The sequence below is a fragment of the Cibotium barometz genome, chromosome 3, assembly GCF_041138505.1.
Source record: "Cibotium barometz isolate CiBa-2024 chromosome 3, ASM4113850v1, whole genome shotgun sequence".
Taxonomy (NCBI): domain Eukaryota; kingdom Viridiplantae; phylum Streptophyta; class Polypodiopsida; order Cyatheales; family Cibotiaceae; genus Cibotium; species Cibotium barometz.
In genome coordinates this window covers 23,470,651-23,486,905 of record NC_141048.1, presented here as the reverse complement: position 1 = coordinate 23,486,905, position 16,255 = coordinate 23,470,651, and the positions used below count along the sequence as shown (strand labels likewise).

The following is a 16,255-nucleotide window of genomic DNA, read 5'->3' as shown; positions in this document are numbered from 1 at the left end:
ATCACCTCCGCACCTTGAGCTGTAAGAGCACACACTGACAAGGTTAAATGTAACTCGCGGCGAGTGCCCGGGGAACTAGGACCTTTTACACACTTGTTGATACCATCAATGCATGTTCAAACACTTAAACATGGCCACAGCCTTAACACATATCCATCATCACTTTGCATAAAACATAAAGACTAAAAGAATGATTTTCATCATATTCATGGGAAACTAATTTTAGTGTTTATACATAAATAATTAATTAAGAAAAGAGAAAATTTTGGTAATTTTATTTTTATGCAAAAAGAGGAATTCCCATGATAATGGAGATCCATGTAATTAAATGGAAAAAGAGAAATTTTGGTATATTAAAATAATGAATATTTTATTTAAAGAGGAATTTTAGATAAATTTATTTTATGCATGAGAAAATTTAAATGATAAAAGAGTCCCGTCATGTCCACTTTACCACTTGCACTCCGTGTTGGTACTCTAACCACACACCTTGGATGAGAGGTGGGCTCAAGTAACAAGATAAAATAATCACTCGTCGCGGACATAGATAACCTGGTGTTCCATAAGCATTTCTGCTACACATAGTTTATAGGCATTTCGGCCACCAATAGTTTGTAGGCATTTCGGCCACCAACTCACACTACCCTCTCAAGTGTCCATGTTCCCTTCCATCTGCTCTCTATTGTTCCACCCACACATGGTAGAAACAATCTTCAAGAGAGCACGTAAGAAAAGAGAACACTACACAAGGTATGTGAACCATGAGTTCCATAAGTCCAATGCATCCCAAATAAAGGGAGCCATAAAGAATAATCCATCCCAGTAAAAGGGAGTCATAAACATAATCCATAAACCTGAGGATGAATTCAAATCCCTAGAAACGAAGTCCAAGAATCCATAGACCTGTATACCATACCTCTTACCACATACTCCATGCTAACCATACTATAATCCACAATATCCATATGGAAAGAGTGCTAAACGTGTGCACATAAAGCCAACTCCATACTTCCAAGATAAATTTTGTGAATTCAAAAATCCTTAGACCAAGCTGTCTATTGCTCATGCTCTTGCTTCATAGGCTCTGAAGTGGCTGGCCATGCTTAATAGCAATGATGGTAAGTGTGGTCCCCACTTGAGATCTTTTCTCTTCCTTATTGATAGAAAGAAGCCTCTGCTTCCAAGAAAGCCTATGCTCTAATACCAATGTAACTCGCGGCGGGTGCCCGGGGAACTAGGGCCTTTTACACACTTGTTGATACCATCAATGCATGTTAAAACACTTAAAAATGGCCACAGCCTTAACACATATCCATCATTACTTTGCATAAAACATAAAGCTGGACAAAACATCCACAAATGCTGAAAATGGAGCTTGCACGTGTGACACCGCATAGAGGCCGGAATGGGCCGACCCCCCCCTTGGAGTATTTTATTACCCAAGGAGAATAATATCATGTACAAGCTTTGAGGGCCTTACTCTCCCCATGGGAGATGCCGGATTATCCCTATACAAATGCCATAACACAGCCCAACACAAGGCTACCAAGCCGGAACATAGGCTGTAGAAATGCCAAGCCAACAATATAATCCATATACCTCCGTGTGAGTACTAATTCTTCCCCAAAAAACCACGGGTCTTCATGCAATAGAGTTGGTACAGCAAGTACAACTCTCCATTCAGCCAATACACCAGGTACAATGGTTGGTACAGCATGTACAGTGGCTGGTACAACAGGTACAAGTAGTACAAATGTTGGTACAACAGGTACAATGACTAGTACAGTAGGTACAGTGGTTGGTATAACCGGTACGGTGGCTGGTACAGTAGGTACAACAAGTACAAATGCTGGTACAACAAGTATAATGACTAGTACAGCAGGTACAATGGCTGGTACAGCCGGTACGATGGCTGGTATAGCAGGTACAACAAGTACAAATGCTGGTGCAACAAGTACAATGGCTAGAAATCATAATAAATGATTAAATACCCTTGCCTTCAGTATTTCTTCGCGATGGAAGCCTCCAAAACAGTCCCCAACAGCCGGTATTCTTCATGGGCAGCCTTCAAGAGAGAGAGAAAGAGAGTAGCCATCATTAGGGCAGCCTGTAACGGTGGTAGAGGCTAGTGTGCAGCAAGAGAGCCTCCATTAATGAAGAGAGAGGGCTCCAATTTATAGATTTGGGCCTCCCATGAGCTAAAATGGCAAGAGAAGGCTACGATGACAAGTGGAGAGCCACACAATAGCTAAAGTGACAAGTGTGAGGCCACTTGTCTCACTTTGATCTACTTTCTAACAAATGTCACGCCACTTGTCTCACTTTGGTCCACCTCCTTGCCACATGTCCCAATCTAAGAGATGGGTCCTTTCATAAACTTTATCTCTAAAAATATCCCAACTGGTAGACATTCTGTCATAGACACTTTGCCAACTCTTGGTATCTGCTCAATTCCAGATGTAATGATGCGAACAAAATTTCCATCGGAGTCGGGCCAAAAATAGCAACTCTCCTAAATTTTAGGAGTGTGGTCCTTTGTATTCTAGGATAATCCCCCATTCCCAAATCTTGTACTTTCCAAATATTTAAACATCCTGGAGTCGACCATACCCCTTTCAGACTGGGAAATGTCCAGGCTGGTGACATTAAAAGCCAAATCTGGAATACACAAAACGTCAGAGAAGTACCTCTTGTCCTCGGAAGAGAGGAAGATGGGGATGGTGCCACGTCCATGCATTGGCACGGAAGAAGAATCACCCAAAGTGATCTCGCCTGACCTGGCAGTGAAGTCCTCGAACCAGTCTTGATGGGGTGTCATGTGAGCAGTAGCACCACTATCCACAATCCACGACCGCAACTGAGAAGTCACAAGAGCAAGTATACGACGAGTACCTGCTAATAGAAGAATGCCATCATCCTTCTTGGTCTAAGACACCGCTGTAGAGGAAGAGTTCTTTGCTTCTTCATCCCGCTTCTTCTTGTGACATTGGGGCGACTTATGACCCTTCTTGCCACAATAATGACATTCTATGTCCTTGTTTTAGAAGATTTGCTTTTGTCTTTATCCTTGTCGGAATCCTTGGAGTTCTTGTCAGAACTCCAAGGATTCCGACAGATCTCGATGGGGTGTCATGTGAGCAGTAGCACCACTATCCACAATCCACGACCGCAACTGAGAAGTCACAAGAGCAAGTATACGAAGAGTACCTGCTAATAGAAGAATGCCATCATCCTTCTTGGTCTAAGACACCGCTGTAGAGGAAGAGTTCTTTGCTTCTTCATCCCGCTTCTGTCATGTGCATCCGTTCATGCCAATGCTCATAGACATGTATATTTTCATAAGCAAATATATGGGTAGATTTAGGGGCAGATTTAGAGCAGATTTTGCAGCCCTACAAGCTCTCGGAAGTGCCCAAGACATAGCCCAATGGTTGGGACACCTTTTGGGCATAGTTTGGACACAAAATATGACTGTTTGGACAATGTTTTGTGGGAAAAATAGGCAAAACCGACTTGATTACGAATTCATTCCTTTTTCCTATAAATAGGATCATTAGGCATTCATTAGAATCATCATTCAAAGATCAAGAGGATCCATTTGTCAGAGTCTGCAAGGCAGCAAGGACACAGTGGTGGATCAACAGGAGCTTCTCTTGTTCGATTGCAAGTAGAGGGTTGCAAGGATCTTTGGTATGCATCATGAAGCTGTGAATCAGCAAGATCATTGTATATATAGCATGTTTTCGCAATATACAGTAGATTAGGTCTTTCTCTCCTTCTCTTTTGTGTCTTTGCTAAACATAGGATTAGCGTTATCTTCTTTGCTTAGCGTTAATCATGAACACGCTTCCGCAAAGAATGTTACATTGGTATCAGAGCTTAGGTCATCCTAGGACAGTTCTTAGCTTATATTTGGTGCATGCTGAATTAGGGTTTCTGAAATTAGGGTTTGCGTTTTAGGGTTTACGAGCAAGATTAGGGTTTGCGTTTTTGCGTTAAATCTGCATTTTTGCATCAACTTTTTGCTCATTTTCAGCATAGTATAGTGCTAGAAAGTCTAGTTTTCAGCCTAGCATGATCCTAGGGAGTTTAGAAAGCATGTAGAACTCTAGAGTTAGGGTTTTTGGGCTGATTACAAGAGGAAAAAACAGCAAAATAATATCATGAGTTCAGAGGCAATGGACGATGACTTTCTCACGACCTTGCAGAGTCGTCGGAGACAGGAAGATGAACGATACAAAAGGGAACAAGAACGCTATGCTCAGTATGAACAAATCATCGTTGGGGCCAGGTTTAGGCAACAACTCATAGAAGAGCTTCAAGAAGAGATGCGTCAAGACCCACTTCTATATGAGCAAAGATGGACACAACTCAAGGAGACATGGGCACAATTCATGGCAGCATCAACAAAGGCCAAGAAGGAATCACCTAGGGTTGTAAAGCAGCCCATGACCGAGAGCGTTTACCCAACGAAAAGAGAGCTTCTAAGACAAGAGTTCTCGGGAGACGTGATCACAGAAAGAGGTGTTTCCGAGGAGGTGCCATTACCCGGGATGCACATGCCAGAACCAAAACCAAAGCCAAAGCTAGAGCCAGAAGCCAAACCAAAACCAGAACCACAACTCGCGCAAGTGGATCTTTCCAAATCCTATTTGGAGGAGGATGAGGTCAACCCGATAGTTCCCAAGGAGGTGGATCTCTCCAAATCCTATTTGGAGAAGGATGAGGTCATCTCGACAATTTCAGAGGAGTTTTCAGAAGATCTAAAGACCAAGCCAGAGAACTTGAAGACCAAGTTAGAGAGCTTGGGGATTGAGCCGATGGATATGAAGTGCAATCTTCAATTGGACCAGAAGGAAAACGGAGCAAAGGTGTATGGATTACCCCAGTGCTCCAAGCTTAGCAAAAGGGGATGTCATGTGCATCCGTTCATGCCAATGCTCATAGACATGTATATTTTCATAAGCAAATATATGGGTAGATTTAGGGGCAGATTTAGAGCAGATTTTGCAGCCCTACAAGCTCTCGGAAGTGCCCAAGACATAGCCCAATGGTTGGGACACCTTTTGGGCATAGTTTGGACACAAAATATGACTGTTTGGACAATGTTTTGTGGGAAAAATAGGCAAAACCGACTTGATTACGAATTCATTCCTTTTTCCTATAAATAGGATCATTAGGCATTCATTAGAATCATCATTCAAAGATCAAGAGGATCCATTTGTCAGAGTCTGCAAGGCAGCAAGGACACAGTGGTGGATCAACAGGAGCTTCTCTTGTTCGATTGCAAGTAGAGGGTTGCAAGGATCTTTGGTATGCATCATGAAGCTGTGAATCAGCAAGATCATGTATATATAGCATGTTTTGGCAATATACAGTAGATTAGGTCTTTCTCTCCTTCTCTTTTGTGTCTTTGCTAAACATAGGATTAGCGTTATCTTCTTTGCTTAGCGTTAATCATGAACACGCTTCCGCAACGCATGTTACAGCTTCTTCTTGTGACATTGGGGCGACTTATGACCCTTCTTGCCACAATAATGACATTCTATGTCCTTGTTTTAGAAGATTTGCTTTTGTTTTTATCCTTGTCGGAATCCTTGGAGTTCTCTCGTCAGAACTCCCTTTCCCTTTCTTTTGTTGATTCTTCTCTTTATCTCGCGTTGCCAAAGCTCCATCAGGGCCACCAGAGGTGCCAGTCCGCTCCTCAAAGCGAGACTCAATCTGCATAATGGAGGGGAGAACTTCCTCCCAAGTAACTGAAACAAGACGAGGAGAAGAAACAAGAGACTGAAAATATGCATCAAACCTCTCTGGAAGCTTGGAGAGAAGCCGAATAGCCATGTCCTCTATAGAGATATCCTTGCCCCACAAACAGCAAGCTCGTCCCGAAGATCTTTCATCTTCAAGATGAAAGCAGATAAAGACGGAAAGGCGGAAACTGATAAGTTCATAAGTTGCTTTTCCAACGCCAAAATCCGACCCGGAGACTTAATCTCGTAGAGATCTGCAAAAGCCTTCCAAACTTCATGAGCAGCATCTGCTGTACGCACATGAGAGAGAACAGAATCATGACAGTTCAACATCAGAAAGGAGAAAACACGACGATCATTCGCCTGCCAAATATCAATCTGTGCCTAAGTCACACCACCGGAAGCAAGGGTGGAAGGAGTGGCATTGGCCGGTGTAACAAGCCAATCCCAGAGATCCACGCCGCGCAAGGCTGATTTCACCTTCACCTTCCACAAGGTGTAGTTGGAACCAACCAACTTAGCAGACTCAAAGAACATATGAAGAGTAGTCCGAGCAGCCATCACAAAAGCCTGGGCTCAATCTCAAAAATATGCACAATCTCACAAGAAGTAGTGTCCACCATAGGTACCAAGGGTGCCACCAAAGCCCGAACCACCACAATCCCCCTCTGCAAAAGGGAATGTCCACCGGAGAGGAAAACGCAGCCAAAGAGGGGCTGCTGTCCTGAAAAAACAGGCCGCCTAGATCCAAACTCCAAGTAGAAGTGAAACGCTGATGAAAAAGTTACCTTCTGGCTGCAAGCGACGAAGCCAAACTGACGGAGAACAACCGGCAGAAGCTGTCCAGAAAACGCAACAAGTAGAAGGCTGCAAATCTGAGAAAAACGCAAAGGTTAAGGGGATGTAAATAGGGCTAAATCTGGGGCAACAGATGGAATCACTGAACCGGGAGCGATGATACCATGAAAGAGTGCACAGAGCGGAAGCAAAGGAGCACTAGAGTGTGCTGAATAGAGAGTGCAAGAGAGAGAGAGATATGGAGCAACTATGCTGAATATACTCTGACGAACGCCCCAGCTACATTTAACCACATGATGATGCGTGTTTTCTGAGAGTTGATTGGAAAGTGTGTGTTCATATTTCTGGACGACATACTCATATTTTCAGCTACAGTTGAGCAGCATGACATTGATGTGGAGAAAGTCCTTAAGTTGCTGGAAAGCAACGAGCTCTACGTCAATGAAAAGAAGTCAGAATTTTTTCTGTTCCAGGTGCATTACTTGGGATACATAATTAGTGCTGAAGGCATTTGACTTGATCCGGCTAAAGTGGACGAGATTGCTAACTGGGAAGTACCTCAGATAGCTTATGACATTAGATCATTTGTGGGTATATGCCAGGCATATTCTATCCACATCGACAAGTTTTCTGATCTCTCGGCAAATCTCACCGATCTGCTAAAGGGAGTGAAAACAAGGCAAAAGATTCGAATGACTCCATGAGCGTTGGAGGCATTCCAAAACCTCAAGGTGACTTTATCAGAAGCGCCCTGTTTTGCCCTTGCCTCGTGGGACGAACCATTTCAAGTGATCACCGATGCGAGTAACATCGCAATTGGAGGTGTATTGCAACAGAATGGTCATCCAGTAGCTTACATGTCTCGTAAGTTACTGCCCGCCGAAAAGAACTACTCAGTCTATGATCGTGAACTCCTAGCAGTTATACAGGCCTTGAAACATTGGAAATATTTCCTGTATGGCCGTGACTTCGAGGTTCGCACTGACCACCAGGCATTGCGCTGGATTCAGACGATGCCAAGTGCACAGTGGAGTGATCGACGACACCGCTGGAGTCAGATATTCCAGCAGTTCGGTGGTATGATTGAGTACCTTCCAGGAAAGGCCAATCCAGTGGCCGATGCTTTGAGCAGGAAGGGACAAGTGTCTACGGTTCAGATCACTAGACTTGACCTTGTTGGTACAGGACTAGAGGACATGAAGCACACGTACGCAGATTCCGAGGAATTCGGTACTCAGTGGGAACAGGCATTGGATGCCACAGGACCATGCCATTTTCTGATACGCGATGGTTGGCTTTTCTACAAAGGCCGACTATGTGTCATGAAGTCATTCCGGGCAGCTCTTCTCCATGATGCCCATGACGCCATTACAGGTGGTCATAGGGGCATGAATTCGACTCCGGAGAAATTAGAACGGCAATACTATTGGCCAAAGATGAGGCGTGATGTGTTTACATATGTACAACGCTGTGACATTTGTCAAAAGGTGAAAGCTCCTCGTGGAAAGAAGATAGGGTTGTTACAGCCCTTGCCAATTCCTGAGGGTCCTTTCCAAGACATTTCAATGGACTTTGTCACAAATCTACCTCCCAGTCCGAGTAAGCGTAATACGCACTGCTTAACTATTGTTGATAGGTTTAGCAAATTCGTTATGCTTATTCCTTGCAGGGCCAATGTGACTGCCGAGGATGTTGCCCAGTTATTCATTCGGCATTGGTACCCGATTGGCAGGATTCCTAGAACCATAGTGTTAGACCGAGATGCCAAGTTTACCAGTAGGGCATTGTTTGATAATTTTGGTACTAAGTTGAATTTTTCCAGTGCATTCCACCCACAGATAGATGGCCAAACAGAGATATACAACCAGTTGGCCTTTGATGTGCTGAAGTGTTATGTCCACGATCAGCAAGGTAAGTGGGAATCGTTTTTGCCTTTAGTTCAAGCTGTTTTGAATGACTCTTTTTCTTCAACTATTGGCAGGACTCCATATGAGGCAGCGTTTGGAAGACCTTTCCAGTCGTTGTTAACTTCGTCTTCAATACCGGAGGCAAACAGAGTGACGGAGTCTTACCAGGAGATTTTAGAGTCAGTAAAGGACAGATTGGCTAAAGCGCAAGAGGCCTACACTCGACAGGCCAATAAAGACCGAAGGGATATGAAGTTTTCGAAAGGAGATTGGGTTTATCTTCGGATTATGAAGCAAAGACTGAAACAGGTGGGCAAGCGATGCCCAAAGTTGTCTTTCAAGAGCTTCGGACCTTTTCCCATCCAGAAAAAGATTAATGAGGTGTCTATGCAGTTAAAGCTACCTCCGAGTTGGACTATGCACGATGTATTTCATGTCAGTTGGTTAAAGCCATATGCAGGTCCACCCCCTTCAGAGGTCACAGATGAAGCGGAACCAGACATTGTTGATGAAGCAGAAGTAATGGTTCCAGAACATATCCTTCTGCACCATTTCAAGCATGGCTCAGGCCGAACACTACGACAGTTCCTCACGAAGTTTCAGGACCGAGGAACTCATGAAGCGGATGGCTCGACAAAGAGTTCTTTGAAGACTGTCCGGCGTTATTGACGGATTATTTGGAGGCTATGCAGCTTCCGTCAAGTTAAGCTGAAGGGGATGTCACGTGCATCCCGCACTTGGATGCCACGTAGACATTTCAGTACAGAAGGTGCAGGACCTGGGATGGTGAACTGGTCCCATGTGAGCCCAGTCCGGGACGAGTCAGCCAGGGATCCATCTCAGTCGTCCGAGGTCAGGTGTGCATTGTCCTACACATGAGTCCAAGGTCAGTCCTACACATGAAACAGTGCCAGTCCGCGCTGTGAGTCTCCCTCTAGAATGATGTCAGCGGTTCTGTGTATCTGGTATGGTACCGGATGCCAAATCACTGAATAGATAGTGATTAGGACAAGGGGCCAGCCCATAGGGCTACCCCGGATCTGAGTGTGGGCATGGGAATGGTGTAGACCACCCCCATGAGGGCCAGGAAGGCCCAAGCTGAACCCACCAACCATGGAGGGGCTGTAGGACAGCCCTAGGGCAAAGATAAGGCTATTTCCAGGAGCTTACAGCCTTTATATGGCTGTAGGGCATGTATGGGGCAGCCCAGCCCTGGGATTGTGGACAAAAGATGTGCCCAGCCCTTCAGAAGTAGGCGCCTAATGTCCAGCCAGCCAGGAAGAGATGCGCAGACTTTATGGGATTTTTTCCAGCATTTTTTGGGATTTAATTCAGCATTTATTGCTGAATTTTCACCAGTCGTGGGACATTGGTGCTTGCTGCCTGTTTATTAGATGGCCGACTGCTCCTGATGAGAAGTATAAATAGTGGAGGCCATAATCCCAATCATTAATCTCATTTTTCACCAAGTGCTCAAGCAAACCAAGGGGCCAAGACAGCCAAGGGCTTGCTAACGCAAAGGAGTGAAGGATTCAGGTCAAGGGTAGGGTATTCCCAGCCAAGAAAAGGTCCAAGGTTGCTGTATTTTCTTTCAATTTTCTCATCATTCTAATAAAGCAAATACACCATCCGTGGTGGGGGCCCTACAGAGGGTAATTGGGACCCAATACTGTATCCTCTCCATCTCTCCCTCTCTCTCTCTCTCTCTCTCTATTTTTTGCACTTCTCCATCGCAAAAAGAGTGCTGAATTCTGAGTTTTGAAGTTACCAATCTTTCTCCGAAGCTTCCACATATCACACTAAAGAAGTGAGAGCATCCGGTGGATGGTAATATTGCGGTCAGGAAAAACCACCCAGGCCTCCACCATGTCGAGAGAGACATCTCATCGAGAAGAAAGCTGGCAGGAAGTTCTGGAGGTGCAAAGCGACACACCCAAAGAAAATACGCTTCCACCAAGCACAAAATTGCTCCTAAAGATAATGATGGAGCAAATATTGAAGATGCAGCTTGTAGCAGAAAAAGAGAAGCCCGAAGAAGGTCTCTCAGATCTCGCAAAAATGTTCTTCGGTTTGGAGGAACAAAGAAGAAAAGACGACGAAAGATGTGAAGAAGCAAGAAGAAAAGTTGAAGAAGAAAGAAAGAAAGAAGAAATGAGATGTGCGGAGGAGCAAAGAGGCTATGCAAATCCACCACCACCACCACACGGTGGCACAGATTCTGGCATCAGGATGGCTCCAAATCCTTTGTCCTCCACCACCCCAACAACCACCGTCATTCGAACTTCACCAAACTTTGGTAAGTGCGATCATGCTGCTGTTACTCAATTTATTCATTTGAAGCACATTTTCTATTAGCTAAAATCACAGATCCACAAGACAAAGTCCATGTGTGGCAGCACCTCAACTCACTGAGGAAGCTGTTACTTGGTGGCAGCACTGGTCTCAACTTCACACAGACCCATTAAAAGGCCACTATCAGTTTATTTGGGCTACTTTCGTGGGCTGACTTAAGGCCCATTTTCTTCCACCGCACTATACGAAAAATCTTGAGGACGAGTTTTACAAACTCACTCAGAATGGTTCCCCTGTTTTGACCTATTCCAACAAGGTCATTACCATGGCCTAGCAATTGGGTATATCAAAAGAAGACAAGTTGAAACAGTTCATTAGAGGTTTAGACACAAACATTAGGTACCCAGTCCGAAACTTTGAGTCTCGGACTTCTGCATGGACACTAACCCTAGCTCAGAATCAAGAACTGATGATGAACGGAAGTAAGCCCAAGCAGGTACAATCTAGTCCTAAGCCCCAACACCAGTCAACTACCAAGCAGTCATTCAACCAGGGTAAGGGGGCTCAGAGCCCACGCAAGTACAATCTAGTCCTAAGCCCCAACACCAGTCAACTACCAAGCAGTCATTCAACCAGGGTAAGGGGGCTCAAAGCAGCAAAGACCAGAAGGACCAAAAGAAAAATTCTCAGGATCAATCAGGCAATAAGAAAGTTCCCACGCCCAAGAAAACACCCGAGGAAAAATCTAAGGAGGGCATCACTAGACATTACCTCCAGCTGGATGAAGAGACACGGTACAAGGCAAGGAACCGTTGTTTCTTCCGCCAACCAGACTGAGGGACACGGGAAGAAGGATGGCACTAAGTGGCAGGTCGAAAAGTCTGCCAAGGCACCCACTTCCACGATAGTGACCGCAGCATCCACATCCACACTGCCACCATCAACCTCTAATGGCATTCAGCAATTGAGCTTAGAATCCGGTGATACACACAAGCTGCTTGCCCATATCAGATTGCCAATACAGTGGACAGAGGCTGTGAAGGGCAAGCACTATCTACACATGTCGTGGCACCCACCATTATGATGGAGTTCTGCAAGCCATCTGCTGGCAAAGGTTCCTAGATGCTGATTGGCATTTATTTGCATGCCCCAAAAGAATGTCATCCATGTTCCAGGTCTTGACAGGAGTGGAGGCCTTGTCTGCATTGTTTGGACAGGCACCTCATGTGTAAAGGGAAGGCACCCCATCCCAGCAATCAAATGGCCATGATTTCATAACCCAAAAGGGTGCTCATGGGCACCTACTTGTTTGTATCCAGCCTTGATACTGTGAAACATTGGTTTATAAAAGAATTAGTTAAGGTCTTAGGAAAATGCAGTCTTTTAAAAACCAAACTGTCCAAAATTCAGTGGCATCTTAAGCTAATGAAAAGAAGAAGATAGGATAGGGGATGCCCCAAACCTTGTTGTAGAATACAGAATATGCAAGACCGCTGATGCTGACAGTGTGGTGAACAAAGTTTGAATAATCTATGGGTGTGTCAAAAAGACAACAGAAGAAATCATATATGAAATACGCCAAACTCACTGTCATTGTCAATATCTGCATAAAGAACAAGAATTCGGTCATAGCCAATAAAAGTAAAAAGTTCAATTTTGTTTCGAACATTTGCATTGAAACTCCCCATACATGCTATGCTTCTTTGGATACATAGTTCACATACTCAGAAACCAGTATTTGGATTAATAGATTTTATACACCAACCAAAAAATGGACAATAACACAATACAAATCGGTCAAGGAAATTTCATTTTTTTCATTGCCTACTAAGTTGGAAAAGGAATCAAAAGGGTCATGACAACTCGAAGTTCACTTCGTAATTAGCATTTTACGCTTCTACAAATCCCCACGAACAAAGGATAGCATAAATGAGTTTGCACACAAGGGAAAAACTTTTTTTAATTGAAGACGATTAAGCCCTGGAAGGAGAGCTTGCAACCCACATTAAGTCTAAGGTAAGCCACATGATAACCACGGATATTATTCGGGCCAGGAGTGCCTATCAAGCCGCTGAACGATCATGAATTTGCCAGTTGATCTCATCCCAAAAAGGAGTTCAGTTAGTAAATAATTGGGAAATTATAGTGTCATTTTATGTGTTCTTTCTCCTGGTTGGCTTGCAAACAAGGCTAGAGGCTACTTGAATCAAGGCAAAAAGGGACGCTCTCAGCAATCCTCTTCAAACACCCTCGATAAATCATACACTGCAATCTGAAGACCATTTCAAGGAAGGTCATGCATCGCAATACCTCATCATTTCTTGGCAATCTGAAGACCATGTCAAGGAAACGGAAACGGCTCCTCCCAAGAAATGGAGTTTCCACAACGTTTGGCTATGAAACACCCATTTCCTGTTACTATGAAGAAGAAAAACCCTCGAATTACTTTGCTATTAAAGTCGACAACAACAACAAATGCACACTAGAAGGGACATTTGTGGTTTTTTTACTTTCTAGTGGTGATACATCTTCTATAGCACATGTGTTGGTAAGGAATCGGTTGCTAAACATTCACTCACAGAATGCCTCCTGGTTGACCGTGATGTCAGTGCATGGGCACCAATCCATCCATTCCTGCCAAAATCCACCAAGCTACGCTGACAGTCGCCTAGCTACATGGGCAGGAACAGGTGTCCCACCACCCATTCTCTTCCTCTTCATATGCTTCACCAAGACTTCCCCATGGCAGTTAAAATTCATGGGCTAATTGTCACCGTGCTAGTATATACCCTAGAGATCTATCTTCTTAACCCTTGGTTGTGTGCCCACAGAAAGGCAGGCGTGGACAAATTAAAAGTGTGAACAACTACCCAAAAAGGGCATCTAGGGGTGCAGATTTAAACACTTCTCCTAAGTTCAATTTGAGCTAGGGGCTGGCCTTCATAGTAATTCTAAACACTATCCATATTTTCAAGAATTTTTTATTTTATTATTTTTACTGCCAAACTACACAGCGCTGCTAGCGCTCCCTTCTGCACAGACGACTTTTCAGCTCTGCCGAAAACTAACACAAACCCTAAACTTGCCGACCCTTTATTCTTTTGAAAGCAAAAATAAAAACCCAGCTGAGATTTGCTTCAACCCCAAAAGAAGAATTGCAGAAAAAAGCTGACCTGCATAGGGGAAGGAGGGTTTCCCAGGGGCCAGAAGATACGGTGCCAGTCCTGGACGGAGAGAGAAGAGAGCGCCAGCGAGACGGCCACGTGGATGAGGGAGACGACGCGGTTGCAAAAGTCGTGGGAGCGCTTGGGTAGCAAAGCTCGCACCACCAGAAAAACGGCAGTCCACGCGCAAAACCCTATCCCTAATACCTTCGCATGCTGCATCTCCGTCGCCATCGCCATAGTGTTAGCCATGGGGGAGAACTCTCTCTGAGCTCAACGCTCAACGATCACATTACCTGGCTTGCCACGTCGGATGAAGCAGCGTAGGATCCCGTTCCAACGTGTCAACTTTTTAGAGGCGCTTCACACATGTCGCGGACAGCCCCCCGTGGCCCATTGCTATTCCATTACTTAATGTGAAAATTGACTTATATACAAAAGGGCTAGCTTTGATGGGAAGAATTTCAGGACCCTCGAGGCTCTATTGTCTTCTAGCTTGCATATTCACCCAGGGTTTGGGTTGAGAGGTCGGACAAATGTTGCCCTTAGGGTTTGGGAAGAATTTCAGGACCCTCGAGGCTCTATTGTCTTCTAGCTTGCATATTCACCCAGGGTTTGGGTTGAGAGGTCGGACAAATGTTGCCCTTAGGGTTTGGGAAGAATTTCAGGACCCTCGAGGCTCTATTGTCTTCTAGCTTGCATATTCACCCAGGGTTTGGGTTGAGAGGTCGGACAAATGTTGCCCTTAGGGTTTGGGTTGAGAGGTCGGACAAATGTTGCCCTTCCTCGCGTGAGGCAACATGCCGTCCAAGGTCTATCTCTAAATGTTTGTTATTTTCGATAATGTCATCACTAAACACAAGAATATCGTCAAAGAATACTACCACAAAGTTTGGATATTTAAGAAAGATGCAAGTCATCATACGATTGAATGTGACCGAAGCATCAGTAAGATTGAAAGGCATCACTAAAAACTCATAATTGCTCGATTGCATTCTAAAAGTAGTTTTGTACCTCCATGCAAGGAGCTCTAGCTCTGTGAATCTAGCCTCATGCAAAAAACGTGAGAGAGAAAAGAAGAGCTCTAAAATACCTAAAATAAACCTACCTTGGCATACTTTTTTTAACCACCCATGCAAGTCATGTGTAAAGTTTTTTGCCAATGCAATCAAGGATTATCATACGTAGAGGAAGAAAGAACAACGTGCAAGGATGAAGTCTAAGCTACAAGAAGAACAAGAGCACAATGTAAGTCATGGTGCAAACGAGCAGAAGTGTCAAAAAATGTGCAATGACGTTGTTCAGTACTTTAATAAGCGGACCAAGGGTCTAAAGGAGAAGACGAGGTTTGACATATTATCTTAGGTTCTCAAACATCGCTACATAAAGGAAATTTCCAACAGTTTTTCACTATGGAACCAGACAAGTCTAATATAGAGTGCATACGAAATACACTTAAAGCAGTGAAATTTTCTAGAAACTTTGAGGAGCTATTTCTTAAAAGGTCTATTCCAATGATTCTTATGAATGGTGCCGACACAAATACATCCTCTCTTAACATGGTAGATGCTTCAAGGCAATTGAACATACACAAACGTAACTTCTATGCAGCTAGAGAGCGTTTGCAAACCTTTGCTGATGGTATTTTGCCATCGGCAAGCCTGTGCAATAGGCATAATTAGTGATGAGGTGAAAGATCTTGTTTTCAATTTTTGTTAAGCTATACTCGTGTTTCACGCAACAAAAAGGATGTATGTCACAAGCGCCTTGGTAGAAAATCTTATGTTAAGCATCCGACACACCTTCTCGATCAATCTCAGGTAACAGCAACAACTCGTGCTCCAACACCTGTGTTGATTTGGTGTGCTTTTATACATTACATATTTTTTCAGTATAGATTCAAAGACTATATTAGAGTTTCCAACCGATGTACAAACAAATGCCAAATTCTCTACTCTTCTATGATTCTATCATCCTTGAATGTACGTTGTTTCCTTCTTTTATCATATGTCTATGTGTATTATGTCTGACTGTTTGATATTCTGTTAGTCAACCTATAGCCCTTAGACTACTTGGGAAAGTTTAGGAATGGAAAATCTAGCACATAAAAAGAAATCGTCCTTCCTCACAAGGTAGGGCATGGTTCCAAACGGTTTTCAACTTGGGGCAACAATAAATAAAACCAAGAAAACCGGTGTAAAACAAGTAAGAGATTGGTGTTAAACTGGTAAGATACCTGATGGAAAACAAGTTGTATACACTTAAACTATAGCAAAAACAAGCTTAACAGGCTTTTCACCGGTATCATACCAGCCCAAACCAACATGATACCGGTTGTGGAATG

General features: G+C 43.9%; 1 protein-coding gene across 4 annotated transcripts in view; it reads right to left on the bottom strand.

Moving 5' to 3' along the window:
• LOC147639853 (uncharacterized) overlaps positions 1-14,287 on the bottom strand; it is an 87,725-nt gene extending 73,438 nt beyond the window's left edge. Inside the window, exons 1-2 of one of the 4 annotated variants that reach the window (XM_086774657.1) lie at positions 13,921-14,221; positions 12,210-12,350 (exon numbers count right to left, since the gene is read on the bottom strand). In XM_086774657.1, coding sequence (XP_086630783.1) covers positions 12,210-12,350; positions 13,921-14,163 — 384 coding nt within the window. In that variant the 5' untranslated portion in view covers positions 14,164-14,221. Of the gene's footprint in view, positions 1-12,209; positions 12,351-13,920 lie in introns of all 4 variants that reach the window. The other 3 variants (XM_086774679.1, XM_086774665.1, XM_086774671.1) reach the window with 3 other exon arrangements.
• Between the last annotated feature and the right edge of the window lie 1,968 nt (positions 14,288-16,255).